General features: G+C 38.1%; 1 protein-coding gene across 1 annotated transcript; it reads left to right on the top strand.

The window, feature by feature from the left end:
• Positions 1 to 1,980: 1,980 nt before the first annotated feature.
• Positions 1,981 to 21,125, top strand: LOC128865180 (tiggrin). The gene is made up of 4 exons (XM_054105269.1): positions 1,981 to 2,310; positions 13,593 to 13,919; positions 13,987 to 20,666; positions 20,750 to 21,125. The coding sequence occupies exons 2-4, from the start codon at positions 13,637 to 13,639 to the stop codon at positions 20,828 to 20,830; spliced, it is 7,044 nt and encodes a 2,347-aa protein (XP_053961244.1). The 5' UTR covers positions 1,981 to 2,310; positions 13,593 to 13,636; the 3' UTR covers positions 20,831 to 21,125.
• Positions 21,126 to 22,613: the final 1,488 nt, after the last annotated feature.

Below are 22,613 nucleotides of genomic sequence, written 5' to 3'. Positions count from 1 at the left end.
TTTACATACCGTCATAGAAGATGGCGCACCCTGTAGGTATTTTTTTAGTATTGAAAAAGGTAAAGTGACTGTATGTAAGGTTTTCTTATATGTAAATCAAACTAGAACTTGCAAAACTCCCAAAAATTATTTAATTTTACAACATTTCGTAAATTTATTTTTAACAGATTTTTTCTAATCAAATTTTTTTTACAATTAACAACGTTTTTGGATTTGGTTTTTTGGTTGTAGATACTTTTCACTTTAAATAGGAGGTGTATTTTTCTACTTTCTACTTATAATTTTTGCAAATGGCGTCGTGCGTCAATCACAGTTTGACACTTGTGAACTAGAGAGCTGCATTAAAAACCTCTTTGTTTGATGTTTCATGTTTCAAGATAAGGATGTTTCAAGTTAAGGATATCCATTACTCAAAATAATTTTGTTTTTATTTAGTATAGAAAATATTCAAACGAAAAATTGGATGATTAATTTCGCGCCACCTTGTATATGTCTTTAAATTATTTTTTTCCATTTTCTGAAAACAATTTTAGATGGTATATGAAATCTTTAGTATGGCGTAAAAAAAATCGAGTCATCTTTTGCAAATCCACTGAGTGTTTTATTACTGGGTTAATCACGGGGATTTGATTTCACAACATATTGAAGAAGTGCGCGCCGCTGGTTTCGATTGTTGCACAGTGTAATCAGCATATGGGCGACTTGCATACTTACATACATATATGGTATAAATGTATATGCGAGTATAAATAAAAAAAGTAAATTCGACCACATTTCTTAGAACTTTTCATTTCTATAAATCTAAGAATTAAATACTAATTAAATAGTGAATCTTGTGGTCGGAAATGCCAAAAATTAGGCGGATGAACTTCTAGAGTGCCTTTTTGTATCATTGAAGTGCATTAAAAACTAAATAAATGGCAGAACTTAAACCGCAACTCATGCGTAAATTCGGTAGAAAATCAACAAGTCAAGTCCAGTAAATCTGTCGCTATTGACTTTTAATATTATATTAAAAATGACCAAAACAAAATACCGGTTTTAGGTAAACAATTAAATTTCATTTAAAAAAACGCTAAAAATGATTCACATTTTTGTGTCAGAACGGAAGTGGCAATTATTTGCAAAAATTATTAAATATTAAAATTTTAGGCCTTTTAGAGTAGTAATATTTCTGGAATTTCACAGCCATTGATGTACCTACTTCAATATTTATAAAAGTTTACAAAATGAATTATGTGCGTTTCTGTGTGTCAAATGAAAAATTATCTGCCTTTAAGATTTACGAATGAAATTTCCCCATGATTAAAATTTATTTTGTAGTTTTACCATTTTTTTCAAAAATCTACTTGAACTGTGAGCGAATTCTAGCTTTTATATGGTTTTTTAAGCGCCACTGATAAGTCCTACTAGTAAAACTGATAGTGAAGGCGACTGATTAAATATTCAATTGATTATTTACAAAAATAACATTGACGCTTAATTCCAAGAACTTCGAATATGAAACAACAAACAACGAAATGTACAAAAAATTGGAAATTATAATTCAAAAAACCAAAACGCACACACTCAAGCACATACGCACACACATGCACACTATTAGTAGTCTGCCAAAGCTGCTGTTGTCACTGGTGACTTAATAACCTCTCACCAATTTCATACGCCTCGTCTGACGACTTGTCTCGTGCACTACACACACAAAACGATCAGCGATCGCTACGTCATCGATGCGGCTGCCGGCCAAGCTGTTTCGCAGCATATTTTGTGTTTTCATTGTTTCTTTTTTAGCCTTCTAGTTGTTTAGCTGTCTGTGACAAGAATTACTTTTAGCTTCGTTGAGTTCTCAGCCAGCGAGCGATTAGTTAAACGCACACATGCACACCAACGCATACATTCAGAGACACTCGCCTTCATACGCCGCAGCGTTCGTTGTCTGATCATTTTCATTTAAGTTTCGCTACGGCGGCGATTTTGAAATCAGTCCAACAATCGCGTTCGTCGCGTTCAAATCGAAAAGTTTTCGAATCTAAAGCGCGCTACAACACCCCCTCGAAAGTGTTGTGATAGTGTTTGTGTCTTGCACATACAAAAGCATCTCAATTGAGCACTCGCTGACGTGTGCCTGTATGTGTGCGCTATAAGATCCTTGCATAGGATTGAGTGTGAGATTGCCGTAATTTGTGATATTTTTTGATTGTTTTTAAATAAAAAAATTTAAAAGCAAAATTAGTGTAAATAACACTGCCAATTGATTTAGAGTTGCTGTAATGGAATAAAAGTGGATTACGCTTGAGCAAGGAAATATTGAATGTGAGTTTTTAAACTGGGAGCACAGATTTTTTGAAAGACCTCGAATTTCTTTTTATTCAGGTTTTTTTGTAGAACATTTTTTTAAATAAATATTGGTATAAAGTTGCATTTATTTTTTTTATTTTCGAATAAAATTAATTATTGTATATGAAATATTTTTTCGGCTTATTTAAACAAAGCAAGAGAAAATTACAGCTATTATTGCACAATAAAATCAGCAGTAAGTTTTTTCACAGAAGAGATTTAAATTTCATTACTTTGGCAAAAATTTAATACAAATCTTTTCATAAACATTTTTTAACGTTTAAGTACTTTCCGGGTGTCGTAATAGGCTTCTGTTACCGTCGAGCGAGTTTCTTGTTAATTGTAGGACGTCTAACTTATGCTACCCTAACCTCAATCTTCTAATAATAACTGTTTTTATATATATTCGGTTAAAGAAACAAGTTGATTGATTAAAACTATAAAAAATATGTGTTTTGTTAAATTTCTTTTTAATATTTAGGTTTCAAAAAAAAAAAACAAAAAAATTTATTGAATCACTGCTAATAAAATTTTGATTAAAAACCTTACTACATTTCGTGAAAAATTATTTTGATAAATAAACATAACATAACATAATAAATAGTACATAATTAACATATGCAAAATGATCTCAGAAAAATTCTTAACATAAAATTCTTTTTTAAGCATTTGAAACGGAAATATTAGTAGAAAAAAAAACCAAAAAAAAAAGAAAAACATTTAAATAAATCAGGACTGATGGCATACTAAGAAATAAAAAATAATAATAAAGAAATCAAAGAAAAATTTTAAATACATGATTAATAAGAAGCTGCTGGAATAATAAAAGAAAAGCATGAAAAAAGCAAACAAAAATGTAGAAAAATAATTGTAATTGAAAGTATGATTTTCGCTAACTTAAGCAGTGTTTAATTACAATAAAAAATAAAATACTTGCCATTAGGTGCAAATGTTTTTCAGACAAAACCCTTACACAATCTGGATTTTCTATAAATAATTAAAAATATAAAAATTAATAAAAAGGATCGACTAAACGGAAAATTAAAACATACAAAGTAAATAAAAAAATGCAAAGCATAATGAAAAGAGCTGTTGGGATAGTAAAATAAATTCATAAAGTAAATAAACAGAACTAAAAAAATATGCTTGAAAACATAACTTTGTAGCTACACAGGTTTGCCCTTTAATAAATAGGTTAGGCACTTTTTGCTATCTCATCTACTAATAAATAACTGGGTAAAAAAAATGTTTAAAGTTTTAAATTTTTTTGTAGCTACACAGGCTTACCCTTTAATTATTGAGAATTATAGAGAAACTACGTATATGGATCTGCAATATAAAACGTCAAAAAACAAAAAAAAAAATATATTTTTTAATATCTCTGCTCTCAGACAGAAAATGACAAAGCGCTGGGTGCGCTTCTGAATGCCCTTTCTTAGTAAGGAAAAAAGCAAATTTGAACGCCTTTAACACACCACACAATTGGTAAAGGGTTTTTCAATGACAGGTGTTATTTTGAAAGCCCGCTATTTCGGTAGATGTCACTTTTGAAGCTCTCATTTTTTGATATTTGACAAGTGGAAACTACGCCATTAATAAAAATGAAACAACACACACTTAAACAACGCATTAAAATTATTAAAATTCACTATAAAAATGTTGAAAATTTGGCAGAGATAGTTCGTAAAACTCGAGCATTTTTGAGACATCGAGAAGCACCTTGTCGGACCGCAATACAGAAATTGGTGAAACAAATTCGAGCAGTTGGGACAAGTTAGTGATGCGAAGAATAAAACCCGTGAACGTCGCTCAGCCCAAAATAATGCTGTTGTAGCCAAAAGTGTTGAAGAACACCCAGAACACACTCCATTCCTCGTCGTTCTTTGGAACTAGGCATTCCACAGACGTCATTACACCGTATTTTGCATAAAGATTTGGGTCTTAAGGCTTATAAAGTCCAGTTAACACAAGAACTCAAGCCGGCCGATCATCAACCACATCGTGTCTTTGCTGATTGAGTCGTTGAAATGCATAAAAATGATCCGGAGTTCCATCGAAAAATCATCTTGAGTTATGAGGCCCATTTGCACCTCGGTGGCTTCGTCATCAAGCAAAATTGTCGGATCTGGGGCTCAGATAATCCAAGAGTTATTGTTGAAAAGCTTCTCTATCCTCAACGTGTGACTGTTTGATGCGGTTTATGGTCCGGCTGAGACTTTGGACTCTACTTTTTCGAAAATAAAGCTGAAGCAACAGTTATGATTAAAGGATTGCGCTATCGAGAGATGATTAACGATTTTTTTATGGCCGGAATTGGATGGTATTGATCCGGACAACCCTTTTAACAAGTCTATTACACCCACTTACGTATAGACGATTCATCTTAAGTCAAATTCTGCATTATCAAGATCCCAAAAAGGTCTAGGTCTTTTTATAACTTTCTTCTGATTCATTCATATTTTCAAATTTTATCAAGTTCAAAGTAAGCCTTGTAAAGCGATAAATCTCGCATATTTTTTCTATGCCTGTGTTCTGATGTCGTGCTCTTGAGTCAGAAAAATGTGGTTAACTCCAATAGAGGTGCATAATTGCTTGAGCAACAAGAAGACAAGGCAATTCTCTTCTATAACTAAATTCAATCATAAGCATCATATAAAATTTTCCAAAAATATATTTTTAAATTTACAAAGAGTCTGAAATCTAAGAGCAAAGATACGTGAAAATTGCATGGAATCTGCAGTGGAACAGATCTACACTTATTCTCTTAGCAACACTCAACTTACACACCTCCAGACTACTGTGGGGCTATTCAAGATTAGATGGCAGGGCCATAAAACGGGTAAGCTAGATTGTCCTTGATTCTTAAAGCTAATAAGCTCCAAATGTATTAAATAATGACTGAGATGCCTACAACCTCTTGTCGCACAGCATCAAACCGTACTCGATTTTCAAGTAGGTATATTTAGTGTTTTCCTGTTTAAATAATTGATCAGACGAGTGTGTGAAGAAAGGGTCTGAGAGCGGACTTGGTGAATCAACACCGAATGTACCAGCTCCTTTGGTGTTGTGTTTTCGCAAGTTGAGCAAAAAGCTAAAGCAGCTGGTGGATGAATATAAACACCTGCGGAGTATCGCTTCCACTTTGACCAACACTTGAGGAATGTGGAATATGAAATTTACTTAGGCTTTCAAAAACGATAAGCGGCTTCAAACGGGAATTATTGGTAACAGCGACAGCAGGTTCGATAAAAACTGTGAGCCTAAATTGTTTATGAAATGGCAAACACTTATGGACGAGAAATGTTTTAAGTAAATCATTAAAAAACTTGGCTATGAAACTTCTGAAACAATTTAGAAAAATCAGTTCAGATTTAATTTTTTCCGCCGAAGTGTCTAACTTTTTCTCCGGCACAAGGTCCATGTTTTTTCCAATTTTTTGTAGGGAAGAAAAAGGCTAATACCGTCAACAAAAAAGAAAAAGCGAAAAATCAACGGTATTTTGTGATCACTTAAAATTTTCGCTTTGTGTACTCAAATAAAATGGGCTATAAACCTGCATACACAGAAAAATTTCGGTTAAAAAGTTGGATGGTTTGAAAAAATTTCTAAAACTTTTGTGAAGTTTTATTGTAAGTTTGAAACTTTCGGTATATATTATATTTAAACTATATTTTTTATAAAAAATAGGGCTGTGCTTATAATGTTGCAATAGAGGTATATGAAGAGAGAGGTGTGAGAAGAAAGGATAGGTGTATGACTTAGAAGCGGTTAAGGCAGTTACATTTACAAGCATTCAATGAAGGTGTCAAACATTCAATACTGCAATGAGCTCTAATGACTCTTTTTATAGATTAAAATATTGTCGCTGATGAACCGAATCAGTTCCTTTCGCTATTTTTTCTCGCACATATCAAACTGGATCTCGTGAGTTCTCTGTGAGTGTACGACAAGAAACAGCGACGACTTTTGACTGAAGTGGAATGACTGGTGGTAGTGAATCATTTACTAAAATCTTGCTTACCTGTTTTAATATACCCTACCTCTTAGTGAGTTGAAAGCAAATAATTTGAACATTTTCCTCACCGAAGCGGCTCTGCGTATGAGTAACACAAATATCTGCTAAGTAGAACCGAATAACACTTTGGCTTTATGGCAGCATTTTAATGGATACCCCTAAATGCACTCAACTATGTGCGATATGTCAACAGCCGCATTAAAAATATTTATAATTACAAAAAAAAAAAAACACTAAAAGAACTCTTCCTGCATCAACAACAGAAATAATTCCTAAATTCACTTTACGCCTTCCACTTCTGCCTGCGCCAATAAAAGCTTTCAAATGTCAACATTTACGATGACTAACAACGAGTTTCCCAAAACTAGCGCGTTTCTCACTTTTACTGCTGACAAATTTTTGTTTTAGTATTATTTATTTTAATTTCATTGCCATTTGACATGACATACTCAATGACAGCAGTGGTGATAAATTAGAAAACATCAAAATGGATATGAAAACGAATACGTTAAGAGTGTGCGGCCGGCCACGCACTTGAATCATCAAAGTGAGAAGAAAATAAAAATACTATTAAAAAAACACCTCCAAGCACAAATCTATTTAAACTCAAGTGTGACAGCCAAGAAAATATTAATATGTATGTGTGTATGTACGTGTGATTGCAGTTCTATTAATATCCAAATGTGTGTAGTTCTATGTGAAATATTTAAAGTAGAGATGCATAACAAAAAATTGAAATAAGACTAAGAATTTGCTTGTTGTGGCGCAAAGTGCGTGACAGGCGGCGCGACGCACTGGCGTGTGCCACCCGCGACAGATGTACTGGCCGGGAAGAATACTATAATACTTGAGCGCTATGCAGGACAGTGCAGTGCAGTATGATGCGAAATGTATATATATGGGTGTGTGTGTATGTGCGTGGAGGGAAAAGTTTCGTTGATAACTGAAAATAGACTTTATTTTAATTTCAATTTGGAAAAAGAATTTTTTTTCAAGCCCTGCGCTGTATGCTGCTTTTAGAATACGTTGACCCAAATTCGTGTTTAATAATGGAATTTCATTTAAGTGAATGTGGAGAGAATGTTTTTGCTTTTGGTATGTTTGGCGTGGCTTTTTAAGGATTTTTGACGAAGTTCGGTGTGTTTAAGCAGACAAGTTGCACGATTTATGTTTGGAGATGCTGTTGGGCATTTGCCATAAATTAAATAATTAGTGCAACAATTTGTTGAAAATGCAATACGTGAAAGCAGGAGAAACTGTTGCTGTTAAATTTATGCCTTCACATGGCTTAGTGCATGCGAGATTAATTTAGATGGTATGCTTTAGAGGAAAACTAATGGGGAATTGCTTTGATTTTATCTCCCATTGATCAGATAGAGTCTGAGGGCAATAATTTTAAGTTTGGCCGCAAGGTGTCCAGAAGTATTTGAAATATGAATATTAAGAAGTTAGTGCTTGCGTGAAAGCTGTGGTGTTTTTACCGTTTTCGGCACGTTGGCTGCCAGTGCAATGCTGCACCGTTGCTCACCGCAAAAGTCGTTCTCCATCTGCCAGTGCATCCCTGGTGATGTATTTCTGAACTATGTAATTTCGTTTCTACCTCCACCTCGGGTAAGCTTGATTCGGTGAAAAAGGCATGTTTTTAAGAATTTTTCTTTAGCGATGAAAATCTGTCAAAGCTGTGTTCCGTTCGCAAGCAATCACACCGATTTCGCGATGTTGCCATGTCGGTATCTTCGACAAAATTAATAATAGGTCTGATGATTTTTCCTTTTATTTTAATTTTTCAAATCCATAATTTGTATATAACATTTGTTTATTTATATATATCGCCTACGGAGGCCGCCGTAGTTGTTTACTTTTCTAAAGTGTTGTTGAGCAATATCTACCTAAGTATCATAAAAAAATCATTTAAGGGGACAGATACCTGTAAACGGCCATATTTTCCCTGATTTTCATTAAAATTGTTTAAAATGAAGAAACCAATATATTTTTTTCATAATTGGCATACAGTTTATTTATACATTAAAATAATCAAAATTTTTTTTTTTATTTTAATCATTTAAAATGGCGGATGTACCCTCAATTCTTCCAGGAAGGTCGCAGCGGGGCTCCTCAATCGGCTGGCATTGTAGCGTCGGCGTCAGTTACCTGAATACAAAAAACCAAAAATTTTTTTGTTTATTAATGTCTTAATTTCTATATGAACTAAACAAAAATGAAAAAAAAAATTCACGTACTAATATGCTTCAAAAAAAAAAAAAAAATGAATTTTGGGGCGAATTTTCCTACTATTTTTGTTTCGAAAAAATAATTTTTTCGAAAAATTTTCAAAATTCGAAATTCAATTTCAAAATTCACATAGAAAGTAATATCATAAAAAAAATGTGTGCAAAATTTCAGCGAGATTGGTCAATAACTTTTCGAGTTATCGTGTACGCCATTTCGAAAAATATAGTTTTGAGTCAGTCTAAGGTCGGCAACATAATTATGGTATACCTCTCCCAGCGCTCGAACGCAAAGAATAGAGTTTTTTTTTTCGAAGTTTTACAGGTATCTGTCCCCTTAATTAATTTTCTGAAATCTCTTAAAAAAAAATTTACCTAAGTAAAAAAAAAACAATCCCCTGATTTTCTAAAATCTCCTTAAACAAAATCTACCTTAGTCAAGATAAACATAATTTTACTTTTTTGTTTTAATTCCATAATTTTTATATATTATTATTTTTATAAAGCAATTTTTTTTTTTTTTTCTTAAATCCTTGAACGAAATCTACCTAAGCCAAAATGTATATATAAGCAAATTTACTTTTCATATGTTTATTATTCCATAATTTTTATATTCAGTTCTTTTATTTCAATGCCTTCAATAACATTTGTCTTATCAACTCCAATATTTCTTTCGAAAACACGGCTATTTGTTTCTGACCGGATGTACGGTCTACTTATTTTTAATTTATTTTTGCAGAATATATTCCAAATTTCCACTTCTTTTTTGTCAAAATATACATCAAGTTTTTGCACAAAATAAAGTGAAATGACGTAATGATATAGTGAAATAACAGTATAAAAGTACTTATATGTATTTGGTAGATGTATTAAAATTATTTTCATAAAAATAATACCTCGACACCCAAAGGTCACAATATTGAACTTTTCAGAAAGCGCATCCCAGTTATCTCTGCTTAGTTCGTTTTAATGCGTATGAAGGCTGCTAAGAGTGTATACAAATAAAATAAAAACATAGCCTAGCTGAATATTAAAAAAGAATGACTTGAACTAGATTTTTTTAATTCATAAGGAGCGAAGATTATCAACGGAATAGATTATACACTTGAACGAGTATATGGAGCGTCCATACATATGTATCATATTAATTGAACGAGCACACGTTTTGAAAGGCAAACAACTTACGTGATTGTTTGAATCAAATTTAAAAATATGTAACAAATATAGTCTATAATACTTTGCTTGGAATGAAAATATTTACATTTTTTTATAGAGGAAAGAGCGCGTGTGCTTGAAATACGTCAAAAATCCTTCACAATATTGCGTATATACATATATGGGCATTTCCACAATCCACCACGCGACATGCGAACTCTTTTAAGGTTCAACAAAATAAGAAAAATGTCAGATTTTGGTTTCCCAATTTGCGCAGTATCTCTCTCTGTACGAAAAATGTCAAACTCGTTGATCGAAAAATTAAAATAAAAAAAAACCATTTGCGCTCTAAAGGGACGAACAGAAATTTAGTTCGTAAGCCTGATATGTTTTGAAAATAGATATTTAGACTAGAAGGCATATTAACACAATACATGCGAGAGGGGTATTAATACCTTTAACGGCGACTGCTTCTTATCTGCGAGAGAGGTATTTTTACTTTAATTGCTTCATTGGACTCAACGTGCCGTTATGTACTTCCTAAATTGTGCTCTTTTGCACACTGCAAGAATTACATATAAAAAATGCTATTATAAGTAGTTCGTAGCGGTAACTCATAAACAATTAGCCGCGGTGCCCCGCATGCCAAAACTGCAACAGATTTCTTTTGCACGAATTAAACCAAAGTCGTTCCCATTCTCCAAATTGTATCACTCTTATGATCCAGTTGAGTTATCTTCTTTCAACAGTTCGTAGTATAATACAAAGCCATATAAAATTAACACCAATAACAGAGTTTTTAAATACATATTTAATAATTCCCTCTTCAGTTACGTTTGTCATAAAGGGGGAGAGATTAATCCAAGTACTGCACACTACAACAATGAGATCGTTGCTAATGTTTGAGCTAAACACAACAACTGATTCTCATCTTCTGCTGACCCAATCAGCATTATTTATATTACTGTTGTCATTTGCACTAACAACAGATAAAGAGGACAATTTAGCAGCTACTGAAGACTCGAACTCAGTGAAGGCAATGTGAGTAGGAGCACCGACACTATTAGTAATTGATTGAGTACGAATTCAGTGACAATGCAGCAACAATGGGCCTATGCACTATATTTTCGACAGCGACGTCAGCAGCCCAAACCGAATGATCACCATCAAGAGCAAAGAGAGAGTACTTCGCTGCATTGGCTTCTTCTGAGCAATAGAAATTAGATGGAATATAGAATGCAGCAGAGAATGGCACAGATTTTCGACTGCAACTAGAAAAATGCAGAAATCTGTTACATACAAAACATTAATTTAAAGTTGAAGTAGAGTAACGTAGCTCTCTACCGACAGTTTTCATCTTGAAATATACATATGTATGTGTGTATTTCTTTTAAGCTTAATTATAATGCAGTATACGACATTTATCACGTAACATATTTTTCAATTAGGGGTAGTTCAAGTAACTTCAACTCGAATTTGTATTAACTGCCAAAAATGGCGTATTTATTTTTTTAGATATTCACATTCACAAGAAAAAATTATAGATGCGCACATGGTCTGTTGAATATTGCTCGAGAATTTCCTTTTCCTTGGCCGTCATTGCAAAAAGTTTGATTTGCCAACACATTTACTTTCTTCACTTGCATTTTATAAACCTTGCAGGCTTCTCATACAGTGAGCTTCTGATTAAACACTTGGTAATAATTTGTCCATAAGCGTTGATAGTTTATTTTCAATCTGCTGAATCCAGTAGTACAAACAGTTTCGATAACTCTGCATGGTGCACAGTGTAACGTCGCCATACCTATGAGTTGTAGATAAAATTGTAAGCCTGCGCAGATTTCGCAGAAACTTTGTACGTACTTTACTTTCACTTAAAAAAGAAGAAAATGGAATACGGTAAAGATTGACGTACTACCACGCCTACCCCTCTTGTGAGCGGCAATGTTAAATGTTATCCGATTTTGATGAAATTCGGAAAGCCCAATGGCTTTGCTTAGAAAAACATAAATCTAAACAATAGCTATAGTTTGACTCACTTCCACGCCTGGAAACCAGTGGTTATTTATCCAACCAACGCTTTGAAAATGTGGCAAGTTCGTAATGAAAGTGTCAATACTAAAATGATCATAAAAAGTAAATAAGCAAATATGCGTAAAAAAAACCTTTTTGGTTTGAGTTTTTGTCATGATGCACCACTCTGTGCCTATATACCAATAATACATGATGCAAAGAATAATGAGATGGCGCCCATCGTGGTCCCGTTACTTTGCGCTCAGCGAATTTGACAACTAGTTACGTGATTTTAGCTCCAGTATGGCCAGATTACCATTTTCGTAACTTGATTTATGATTTTTTTTTTGTTATTTTTATTATTTTGTGTCTCGGAGTTTTAGTTCTTTCTTCATGACATTTTTCTAGTTGTTCTAATTAAAATGTCATGTTTATAATTTTGTAAAATATGCATTTTTTAATAATTATTTAAATAATTCACTCAGTTTTATTTAGCTTTACTTTTTTTTAACATCTGGTGGCATTGCCCGCGAGTGCAGGTGTTGTTGGTGTTCTTCTGCTTTCGGCAGTCAAATCTCTCTCTCGCTACTGCAGTGTTGCCTAGCTTTGGATATAAAAACGCATTAAAATGCCCATTCAAAGAAAATAACCCAACAAATTTTTAGTGAATCACTTAAAGAACTTTGTATGCGTGACAAATTGTCTTTAAAATGTGCGTTTTTTTAAATAAATATGTCATGCTTATGTACAATTTAATTTATGAGGTTTTTCTTAAACGAGACTCTTTTGTTAAGGGAACGGCTTTTTTGCTATATTTGAAGTTATGTAACTAGATAAGGTACTCTTTTTGTAAAAATGTCAGTATGGTTTCTTTAGTATTTTCTGGTATTTTGTTGCTTATTTTTACTATGAATACACCTCTTGATGCTCTATGTCTCACTAAGGATTGATGACCGGAAGAAACGATTACACCTCTATGGTTTTAATTCGCATTCAATAAATTCAAAGGCTTTTTAAAATGTGTAAAAAGGTTTTCAATCTTAGGAAGAGTTGGGAGCGGGGCAAATAATATTTTTGCATAACCTTAAATGGAGCCAAAAATTAAATTTGCACTTTCAAATTATCAAATTTTATAAGAGTAAAAAAATTTTCATTAGCACTAAAATCTTCTCAGAGATCTGGTCACATTGCCCATGATTGCGGTTATTGTTGATGTTTATGAATATTCGTTTCTTATTTGAAATGTGCGTTAATAAGAACAAACGGTAACAAACGTTTTAGTGAATATTTACGCAAAAATAAGATATTTCGTGAAAGTGTACTCGTATAAGTGAAAAATAAGAAAACATGAAATGTGCAGTGAAAAATTGTGCTAGTAAGAACCTCAATAAAGCGTGTGATATAAGCTTTTTTATATTATATTTCCAAAGGATGAGGCGCTCTGCAAACAGTGGATGCATTTCTGCCGGCGAGGAAATGCCTTCAATCGAAAAACGAGCTTTATATGTATGAAGCATTTTACTAGTGATAGCATTGAAGCATTCGGTAGCTTTAAATTAAACGCAAAAAGAAACAAACACGAAACTTCAAAATTTTCGCATTTTCGGTATAAAAAAGCACTAAATTTATTGCGAAGAGCAAATGGTTGGCAGTACTGCACAACTCAGCAAACGTGACGACACGTACGCTCTGATGGGCGCAATCTTGTTTATATCATTCTTGCCAATAATACTATTTTACAGTTATTCCTTACTTATTGTTGCATTCCCACCAATGCGCTTTCTTAGCTTAATTTGTGCTCTTTCAAACCTTATCTCACTCTCTCTCTTTTTTTCTCTCACTTACAGCTATACTCAGCTAAAACTTCTCTCAAAAGTTAATTGTGTTGATAATGAAGGTCGTGTGCCTTGCGTTAGCGCTACTCTGCGTAGCACAATGGCGCGTAGATGCCTACAGCGTTGGTAGCTCGTCTGGGTACTCATCCTCGTCGCGCTACACATCATCTTCCTCCACTTCATCCTCCAGCGGCAATGTAGCCTGTTGTCAATTAAGTTCCTGGGCCTACGCCCACATCAATGAGGTGCGCCAGTTTGCGAATCGGTTGAGACAGGAATATAACTACATGTCACAGGGCAGTAGCACCGGCTATAGTGTGCATGGAGCTCAATGGGATGGTAGGTATCTTTTTAGTCCTTACATTCTCCTCAATGATTTATTTGAATATTTTCTCATTTTTTCTAGCAAACATTATTCATCTCACTGGTAAGACCGGTTCTGAGTTGGATGCACTGGTGCGTCGTGTTAGTGAGCAGTTGGTTACCGACATGCGTAAAGGTCTCTTGCCTTACAACACCATTGTCGCACCGAACTTTTTCGAATCGAAGGCTGCCGAAACGCTTGAGACGTACACTGCCGCCAGCGATGATTACGGCCAGCAACAGCAACAAGTTGAAGTTGGCCACTTTCAACCAGTCGATCTTTCGAACTTCGATGAGGTACGCAACTATGCCTATCCTGCCGAAGTGAAGGTTATCGATGGCAAGACCTATGTCGTGCATAAGAACTGCACCGAGGCTAAGAAGGTGAGCGGTGATGGGTCATATGGCAGTCCGCTGGTTACAGTGCGCAGTCGCAATCGTACTACCATTACCACTAGTGGCGCTGTGCCTGCATATACTTACGGCTCTGCTGGTTACAGTAGTGGTTCCTTGACATCTGACGGCGCTACCAGCTATCCAAGTTCGGTTTATGTGCAACCGGGTAGCAGCAGCAGTACTACTACTGTAAGACGCAAGAACACAGTTTACGATTGGGTCAATCAGAACATGGAACCCAGTGTAATGGGTTATAATCCGGTGGTAAATGTTGCGGGCTCTTCGGATTGGCAAATGGGCTCTTACAGGCCAGCCACACATATTCCCACTGACGTTGATGTGGAGACTTTTGGTGCTGGCGGGAGTCAAGCTTTCCGCCCAAGTTACGCGCCTGGATCTACGGTGACCGTGCGCCGCTATAACAAGACAATTATCACCAATCCAGATGGTACAAATACCGTTAGTGGCTCAGAATTGAACCGGAAGTGGGTTGATGGTAAACTCGTTTATGACTCGCAACGGCCGTTTGGTGAATGGACAGTGCCACGCGGTGAGGCTTGGAAGCAAGAAGAGCGTGAACGTTTCTTCTGGTTCCTGACGCAAGGCAATATAACACCACAGCGCTTGGAGGAATGGCAACGGCAGCAAGAGGAACGTCTTTTGGCTATGGCTGAACGCTATCACACAACAATTGAGGATATACAGGAATGGCACCGCAATGAATTGGATCGTTATCGCGTGTTGTTGGGTCAGTATCAGGCGCAAAACCCCAATCTTACCGGCTGGAAACGCACTGAGGCCGGTCGCCTCGACTGGCTAGTCCATCAGAATAGCATTACACGTGAGGAGCTCGAACGCTGGCAGCGCGAAAATAATGAGAAGTTGGTGCAACTTGCACGTCAATACAGTATCTCATTGCAGGAACTGAAGAACTGGCAAATCGAGGAGCTGAATCGCCTCTATGCTTACTTTAATGATCAGAATAATTCGATGATTTCACGCCCCATAGGTTCCGGTTCACTGCGTACCAATGAACAAGAACGTTTGGAGGAGCTAATTCGCCAGCACAATGCCACAATTACGCAACTCCAGAACTCCATACGCTTGGATCAACAAAAACTATCTGATTTGGGTCAAAAGTATCGTGGAAATGTGCAAGATATGGAAAAGTGGTTGAAGGGTGAATTGGCGCGCCTGAATGGTATTATTAGCGAACAACGGAACGAGATGACACGTGTCACGGAATGGCAAAGCTCTGAGCGCGAGCGTCTAGAAAATGTTGTTAAGCAACATCGTGGCTCAGTGGAAGAGTTGGAAGCGCAAATGGCACGCGATCGCAACTATATGAAAGCGTTGGCCGCAAAGTACCACGTCAGCCTTGAAGAACTGGAGAAATGGCAGAGCTCTGAGCTGGACCGTTTACACAACGCAAGTCAGACTAAACTTGAATTAGATATTCAGGAATGGCAACGTCGTGAACGCGAACATTTGAAGTCTATTGTGAACAAGAATGATTTAACCATTGAAGAGTTTCAAGCAAAGATCCTGAGCGACCGTTCACGCCTCGAAGATTTGGCAAAGACCTACAAAATTCAAGTCTCCGAAGTGGAGGACTGGATTAGAAATGAAATTAAGAACTTCCAATCACAAGGACTTTTGAAAGAGGTCGAAAAAGAATTAGAAGCTTGGCAGCAGAAGGAGCGTGAGCGTTTGAATACTATTGTGCAGCAGAATGAGTTAACCGTCGAGGAGTTGGAGAAGAAAATCAAGGAGGATCAAACGCATTTATACAGCATGGCGAACATGTACCAGGTAAGAGTTGAGGAAATCGAAGAGTGGCTGAAGAAGGAGCTACTACGCTTACAAGGTGAAGGTCTGATCAAGGTGGAAGACTTGAAGGACTGGCAGAAACAGGAACGTGAAGATGTACTTAAGATTGTGCAGGAGAACAAGTTAACCATTGAAGAGTTTGAGAAAAAACTGTTGGCGGATAGGCGACGTCTACAAGAGCTTGCGCAGACGTACAACGTGCAAACATCGGAGATTGAGGGATGGATAAAGAAAGAAGGTGAGCGTTTGCAGAGCTTGGGATTACTTCAGATACAGGAACAACTGAGCAACTGGCAGAAGAGCGAACGGGATCGTCTGCTAGATTTGGTTAACAAGAATAATCTCTCTATCGACGAACTGCAAGAGAGTATCAAAAAGGACCGCCAGCATTTGTACACATTGGCTCACCAGAACCAGGTGCGCGTCGAAGAGGTTGAGGAGTGGATCAAGAAAGAGATCAACAAGTTACAGGAAGAAGGCTTAATCGAAATAAACAAACTCAAAGACTGGCAGTCACAATGGCGTGGCAACCTGACAAATATGGTTAAGGAGCGAGACTTCACCGTAGAAGAATTCCACAAATGGTTATTGGAGGATCGCAAACGGCTGCAAGACCTCGCCATGCAACACAACGTGCATATCGAAGAGATCGAGCAGTGGGTGCGCAATGAGGAGCAACGCTTTATTAGCATGGGTCTGCTGAAACCAAATGAGAAGCTAAGGAACTGGCAAGAAGTGGAACGTCGTTACTTGGAACGTATCACTCAAGAACAATACCACTCCACGGAACAATTGGAACAACGTTTGCGCCAAGACCGCGAATTGCTTGAGAAATTGGCACGCGACTATAGCGTGCAAGTCGAGGAAATCGAGCAATGGATGAAGAAGGAATTGGCACGTTTACGCGATGATGGCCAACTGCAAATCGACAACCTTACCGCTTGGCAAATAGCTGAGCGCGAGCGCCTCGAGGAGCTGATCAAACAGAATAAGGCATGGAGTGTAGAAGAATTCGAAAGTGCACTGCGGCAAGACCGCGAGCACATGCAGAAGATGGCCTTCCAGTACCACACTTCGGTGGAGGAGATCGAAAAGTGGATACAATCGGAAGTCGACCGCCTACGACAACAAGGTAAACTCGATATTGAGAAGCTCACTGAGTGGCAGAAAGCGGAACATGCGCGTATTTTGAAATTGCTGCAACAACAATCCACCATCACAGTGGAAGAGTTCGAGGAGAAAGTGCAGAAGGATAAACGTTTCTTAATCAACTTGGCCAATCAGTATCATGTGAGCGTAACAGAAGTAGAGGCCTATGTGAAGAAGGTCATTGACGATTTGCACAATAAGGGAAAATTCGAGGTAGAGAACCTGCAAAACTGGCAGTTGGTCGAGCGTGACTACATCAAACAATTGATCGGGCAATATCAAAATGGTCTATCCACTACCGAATATGAACAGAAATTGTTGGCGGATCGTGCGCATTTGTACCAGTTGGCTGATCAGTATCGCATTAGCATCGATCAGATCGAGAAGTGGATGCTTGATGAATTGAAACGTTTGCGCAAGGACTCAGCCGATCACGTGCAAAAGCTGGCTGAATGGCAAGTGGCCGAGGCGCAACGCTTGAAAGAGCTCATCCGCGAAAACAATCATTTGAGCTATGTTGAATTCCAAATTGAACTTAATAAGGAGAGACAACGCCTACAAGAGCTCGCCAAGCAGTACTCAGTGAGTGTTGAGGAGGTCGAAATGTGGCTGCGTCAACAACTGGTCAATCTGAAGACCACCGGACAAGTACAGGTCGAGAGTCTCACACAGTGGCAAAGTGAAGAGCAAAAACGCTTGATTGACATGCTGCTGCAACAACAGAACAGCCTCAGCTATGAGGAGTTTGAGGCACAGTTACGTCGGGATCGTGCACATTTGCAACAGTTGGCGCAAGAGTACAGCGTGAGCGTTGAACAAATTGAAAACTGGATGCGCGACGAGCTACAGCGTTTGAAGAACTCCGGTCTGCTGCAAGTCGAACAGTTGACTTACTGGCAAAAGAACGAACGCGATCGTCTACAGGATTGGTTAAATCAACAGAACAATGCCACAACGTACGAGGAGTTCAATACATTCTTGCGCCGCGATAAGGCACGTTTGGAGCGCATTGCACAGGAGTATCATGTGACTGTTGAAGAGGTTGAATCCTGGGTGCAACAGGAAGGTGCCCGTTTGCAAGTGCTCGGCCTGATTACACGTCCACAGAGCTATGTCATCTATGAGGACCACAGCGGCAATGATGAATGGAAGGTCTACACGCTTGCACACTTGAAAGCCGTCGCACAAACAGTGCCGATGAACTGGCAAGATTTTGAAGAGTACTTAGTTAAGGAGCGCATGCGTTGGGAGCAATTTGCCCGCCAGTACCACGTCAGCGTGGAAGAGATCGAAGAATATATACGCGAGGAGGCGCAGAAACTTAATCAGCAGGGAGTTATTACCGGTTCAATGACAGTTGAACAGTGGGAGATCGAAGAAAATCAGCACATACAAAATCTGATAAACGATCGGTTACGCAAGCAACAGCGTTGGTCGATTGAAGAGCTCGAAAGGCAGCTGAAGCAAGATCAGGAGCATTTGCGCCAACTGGCTATGCAGTATCACATAACGGTCGAGGAAGTCGAAGCATGGTATAAACAAGAATTGCAACGTCTGCTGGAACAAAATAAACTCATCTCCGAACATTTAGTTGACTGGCAACGCCGTGAAAAGGACCGTCTGTACCGCCTGATCACACGTCAGCCGGGTGTAACCGTGGAAGTGTGGGAAGAGCAAATTTTGCGCGACAGAAACACACTTAACAATCTAGCCGATGAATATCATGTGTCCATTGAAGAGCTTGAATCTTGGATACGCAACGAGCTCAGGCGACTTACTGATCTGGGGCTGGTACGCGACCTGCACCAATCTACCGACTACAATAACTGGCAGAAGCAGGAAAGTGAGCGCTTGCGCAGCATTGCTGCCGAGATCAACATTACCCAAATCGAGTTCCTTGAGTTCATTGCCGCCGACACTGATTACCAACGTCGCTTGGCAAAACTCTACGGCACCACGCTGGAACAATTGGCGCCCTTCCAAAGCATCGAAATCAGCCATTTGCAGCGTGAAGGACTTTTGGACAACACTAAGCTGCTTACGCTGGAGCAATGGCAGAAACGCGAACGCGATCGTCTTTACAATTTGATCAAAAATCAGAACTTCAGTTTGAAGAATCTACGCAACTGGCAGCGACAAGACATGTTCCTCAACGAGGTGGCCGCCAACTATGGCATCACTGCACAGGCGTTGAAAGACTGGCAAATTAAAGAATTCGAGCGTTTCATACAATTGGCCGAGCACTATGGTGTGACGCTGAACCAGCTACAAGACTTCCGTGATAAAGAATGGCGCTACATAAACTTTGTGATGCACAAGAAGACCAGCAACGAGGGCGAACGCATTAACTGGGGTGCCGAGGAAGCGAAACGCATGGCAGCACTCGAACGCAAGACCGGTTTGAGGGGTGAAGAATTACTCCAGTGGCGCCGCATATTCTATCTGTTGTGCCAAGGACTGTTGCCGATGGACGCTTCCACCGGTTTTGGTGGTCATGAGATGGGTGCCGGTTCGACAAATCGCACCGCCTGGCCACATAATGTTATCTCGAAGGATCGCGGTGATCAGCCACCGCATATTTACGACGAGAATGTTGATGCCGAAGAACCCGGACTGGCCGGCCAAGACAACAGTTTGTATCCACTGCCCAATGCAGCCATGAAAGTGGAACCAACCACGCAATATCCAGCTCCAAGCGCGGCCTACCTTCCACCGTCCAGCGGTGGCCGAACAAGTGGCTATCGTTACAGCAAGAAGGAATACAAGTTCACTGTGCCAGCGGGTACAGTCAACGCCGCGGCTAGCGCAGACGCGAGCAGCAGTATGACCAGTGCGAGTGCCAACGTCAACGTAGGTCGCGCACGTTATGGGCGTGAGCGTGAACTTGATACCCAACAGCAGCAGCAGCAAGAGGTGGATGACTACGGACAGCAACAGCAAGTTGAAGTGGCTTGGAATGGCAAGTTGGAAGACGGCGGCCAGCAGCAAGTGCAAGATGGTTATGGTCGGGGCGGTTCTGCCGGTTACTCATCGTCATCTTCATCATCGCACGCTCACCATTCTGGTGGTGGCAGTAGCTATGGCCGCACAAGCTATGGTGGCTATGGACATCGTCAACAGCAGCAGCAGCAGCAGCAGCAGCAACAGCAACAGCAACAACAGGAAGACTTCGGGCAGCAACAGCAGGTGGACGATTTTGGACAACAGCAACAAGTTGAATTGGATGACTACAAACAACAAGAATGGGATCAACAGCAACAAGTGCAGGTCGAAGATCTTAGTGGTTCCTACGGTGGTGCGCAGGCTGGCTACAATCAGAAGCAAGTATCGAGCACGGAAGCGAATGCGGTGAGTTGAGTGGCTTTGACTTTGTCTTGCAAAATATTTATTTCAGTGCAATTTTATTTATGGATTTCCTACTCCTTCCGCAGCACGTCGAAGTGGCTGCAGTAACTGAAAATACCGGTCTGTGGAACTCCTTTAAGAAGAAGGCTTCTGGACTCTTTGGATAACTCATCTCAGGTGGGGCTAAGGGCCCTTTGAAAATCTAAAATTGATAATTCAGACAAACGAAAAATCGATACACTCTTGTTCATAAATACCTTCAGTTGTTTTTAATGTAAATTTATTGCGTTTTCATGATTTATTTCGTAATTTTTTATAAATAACGTGTCATATTTTAATTGTTTTTTATATTTTTATTTGCTAGTTTCTAAGTTTCTAAATGTGTGCTCCATACGCGAATAATACGACTGCTTCGTTTTATAATTAATTTAATTTAATAAAACGATTACTTAAATAATATAAAAAATAAATTCGTTTTCTCGATTTAAGGGAAGGGCAAATAAGTTAAATTCAGGAATATTGTAAAATAGTGTTTTACTTTCAAAATTATTGTCTACTTCAAAATAGTTTACAGGCCTGGTATGCGAGCTGCCTGGTAAGCTGCTATTTCAGGAACAAAGGTATTTTTAATTTCGCCTTTTTGATGTTTTTTACGTTAAATTTTACTTAGCTAAATTTCATCATTCATAGTAGTTTCAGTTTGTGTTAACCGCTAGTGTTTAACGGTACTTAAGAAAATACATAACCAATTCAACTAGTTCATATACATACATACATACACATATATTTAAGTACAAACATAGTACACTTTGATGATTTTCGAATTTTCGTTATTTTGTCTTTATAAAGGATGGCTAAGTTCCAAGGGCCGGTGTTAATTTTGAATAAAATAACATTTTTTTGGGAAATTGTTACCATTTCTCTTTACTATGATAATATTGGTATGGTTCAATTACGTATGCAACAAAATATTGGCCAAATGGCCGCCACGGCCTCGACGGCACACCTTCATCCGATGGCCCAAATTTTCGATGACGCTGAGGCATAATTGAGGTTCTATGCCGTTAATGTGCCGAATTATCTCATCCTTTAGCTCTTGAATTGTTGCTGGCTTATCGACGTACACCTTTTCTTTCAAATAACCCCAAAAAAAAAGTCCAGCGGTGTCGTTGACGTTTAGGTGTGGTTCACATTCAACATCGGCCCTTGAAATTTAGCCACCCTTAAGAATGGGATATGCGTAGATTTTTACGGTGTTTGGAAATAAAATAATTCTATATGCTAGTCAAGAAGATTAAGGGCTCGAAGTTATTTTTCAAGACTTTCATAAATTTTAAGACGTGGAAATTTCCGTCAAATAGAGAGTTATCTAAAAATATTCATGAAGAAAATTGCAAAAATATGAACCCTTTTTTCAATGCAGTACTCAAGTAGCGCACCCATAGCCTTATATAAAAAAAGAAATAATTAAAAAAATAGAAATAGAAGCAAAAATAAAGAAACAGATATGTATGCACAAGAAATTGAATCGTATGAAGAATTTTTTGCGCTATGCTTTTGATCACTTCTCAGGAATTTGGTTTTGCTACTAAAGGGTTTTCCAATAAGAGGTGTTATTTTGATATTCAAAGAATGGTTTCGTTGCTTGTGTCGCACGTAGCGCCGTCTTGTTGATAATAAACGTTGTCCAGATCAATACCATCCAATTCCGGCCATAAAAAATCGTTAACCATCTCTCGATAGCGCAATCCATTAACTGTAACTGTTGTTCCAGCTTCTTTTTCGAAAAAGTAAGATCCAATGACTCCACCGCACCATAAACCGCATCAAACAGTCACACCAGAGAGGCTTTTCAACAATAACTCTTGGATTTTCTAAGCCCCAGATCCGACCATTTTGCTTGTTGACGAAGACACCGAGGTGAAAATGGGCCTCATCACTCAAGATGAT

The sequence above is a fragment of the Anastrepha ludens genome, chromosome 5 (assembly GCF_028408465.1).
Source record: "Anastrepha ludens isolate Willacy chromosome 5, idAnaLude1.1, whole genome shotgun sequence".
Lineage (NCBI taxonomy): Eukaryota > Metazoa > Arthropoda > Insecta > Diptera > Tephritidae > Anastrepha > Anastrepha ludens.
Note: the sequence above shows the minus strand (reverse complement) of the source record. Positions and strands in the feature narration are given on the sequence as shown.

Excerpts from the sequence above, each read along its gene's own strand:
- LOC128865180 (XM_054105269.1), top strand. The coding sequence starts at position 13,637 with ATGAAGGTCGTGTGCCTTGCGTTAGCGCTACTCTGCGTAGCACAATGG. Across the intron at positions 13,920-13,986 it reads GCATGGAGCTCAATGGGATG|CAAACATTATTCATCTCACT; the intron begins GTAGGTATCTTT and ends CATTTTTTCTAG. Across the intron at positions 20,667-20,749 it reads CGAGCACGGAAGCGAATGCG|CACGTCGAAGTGGCTGCAGT; the intron begins GTGAGTTGAGTG and ends CTCCTTCCGCAG.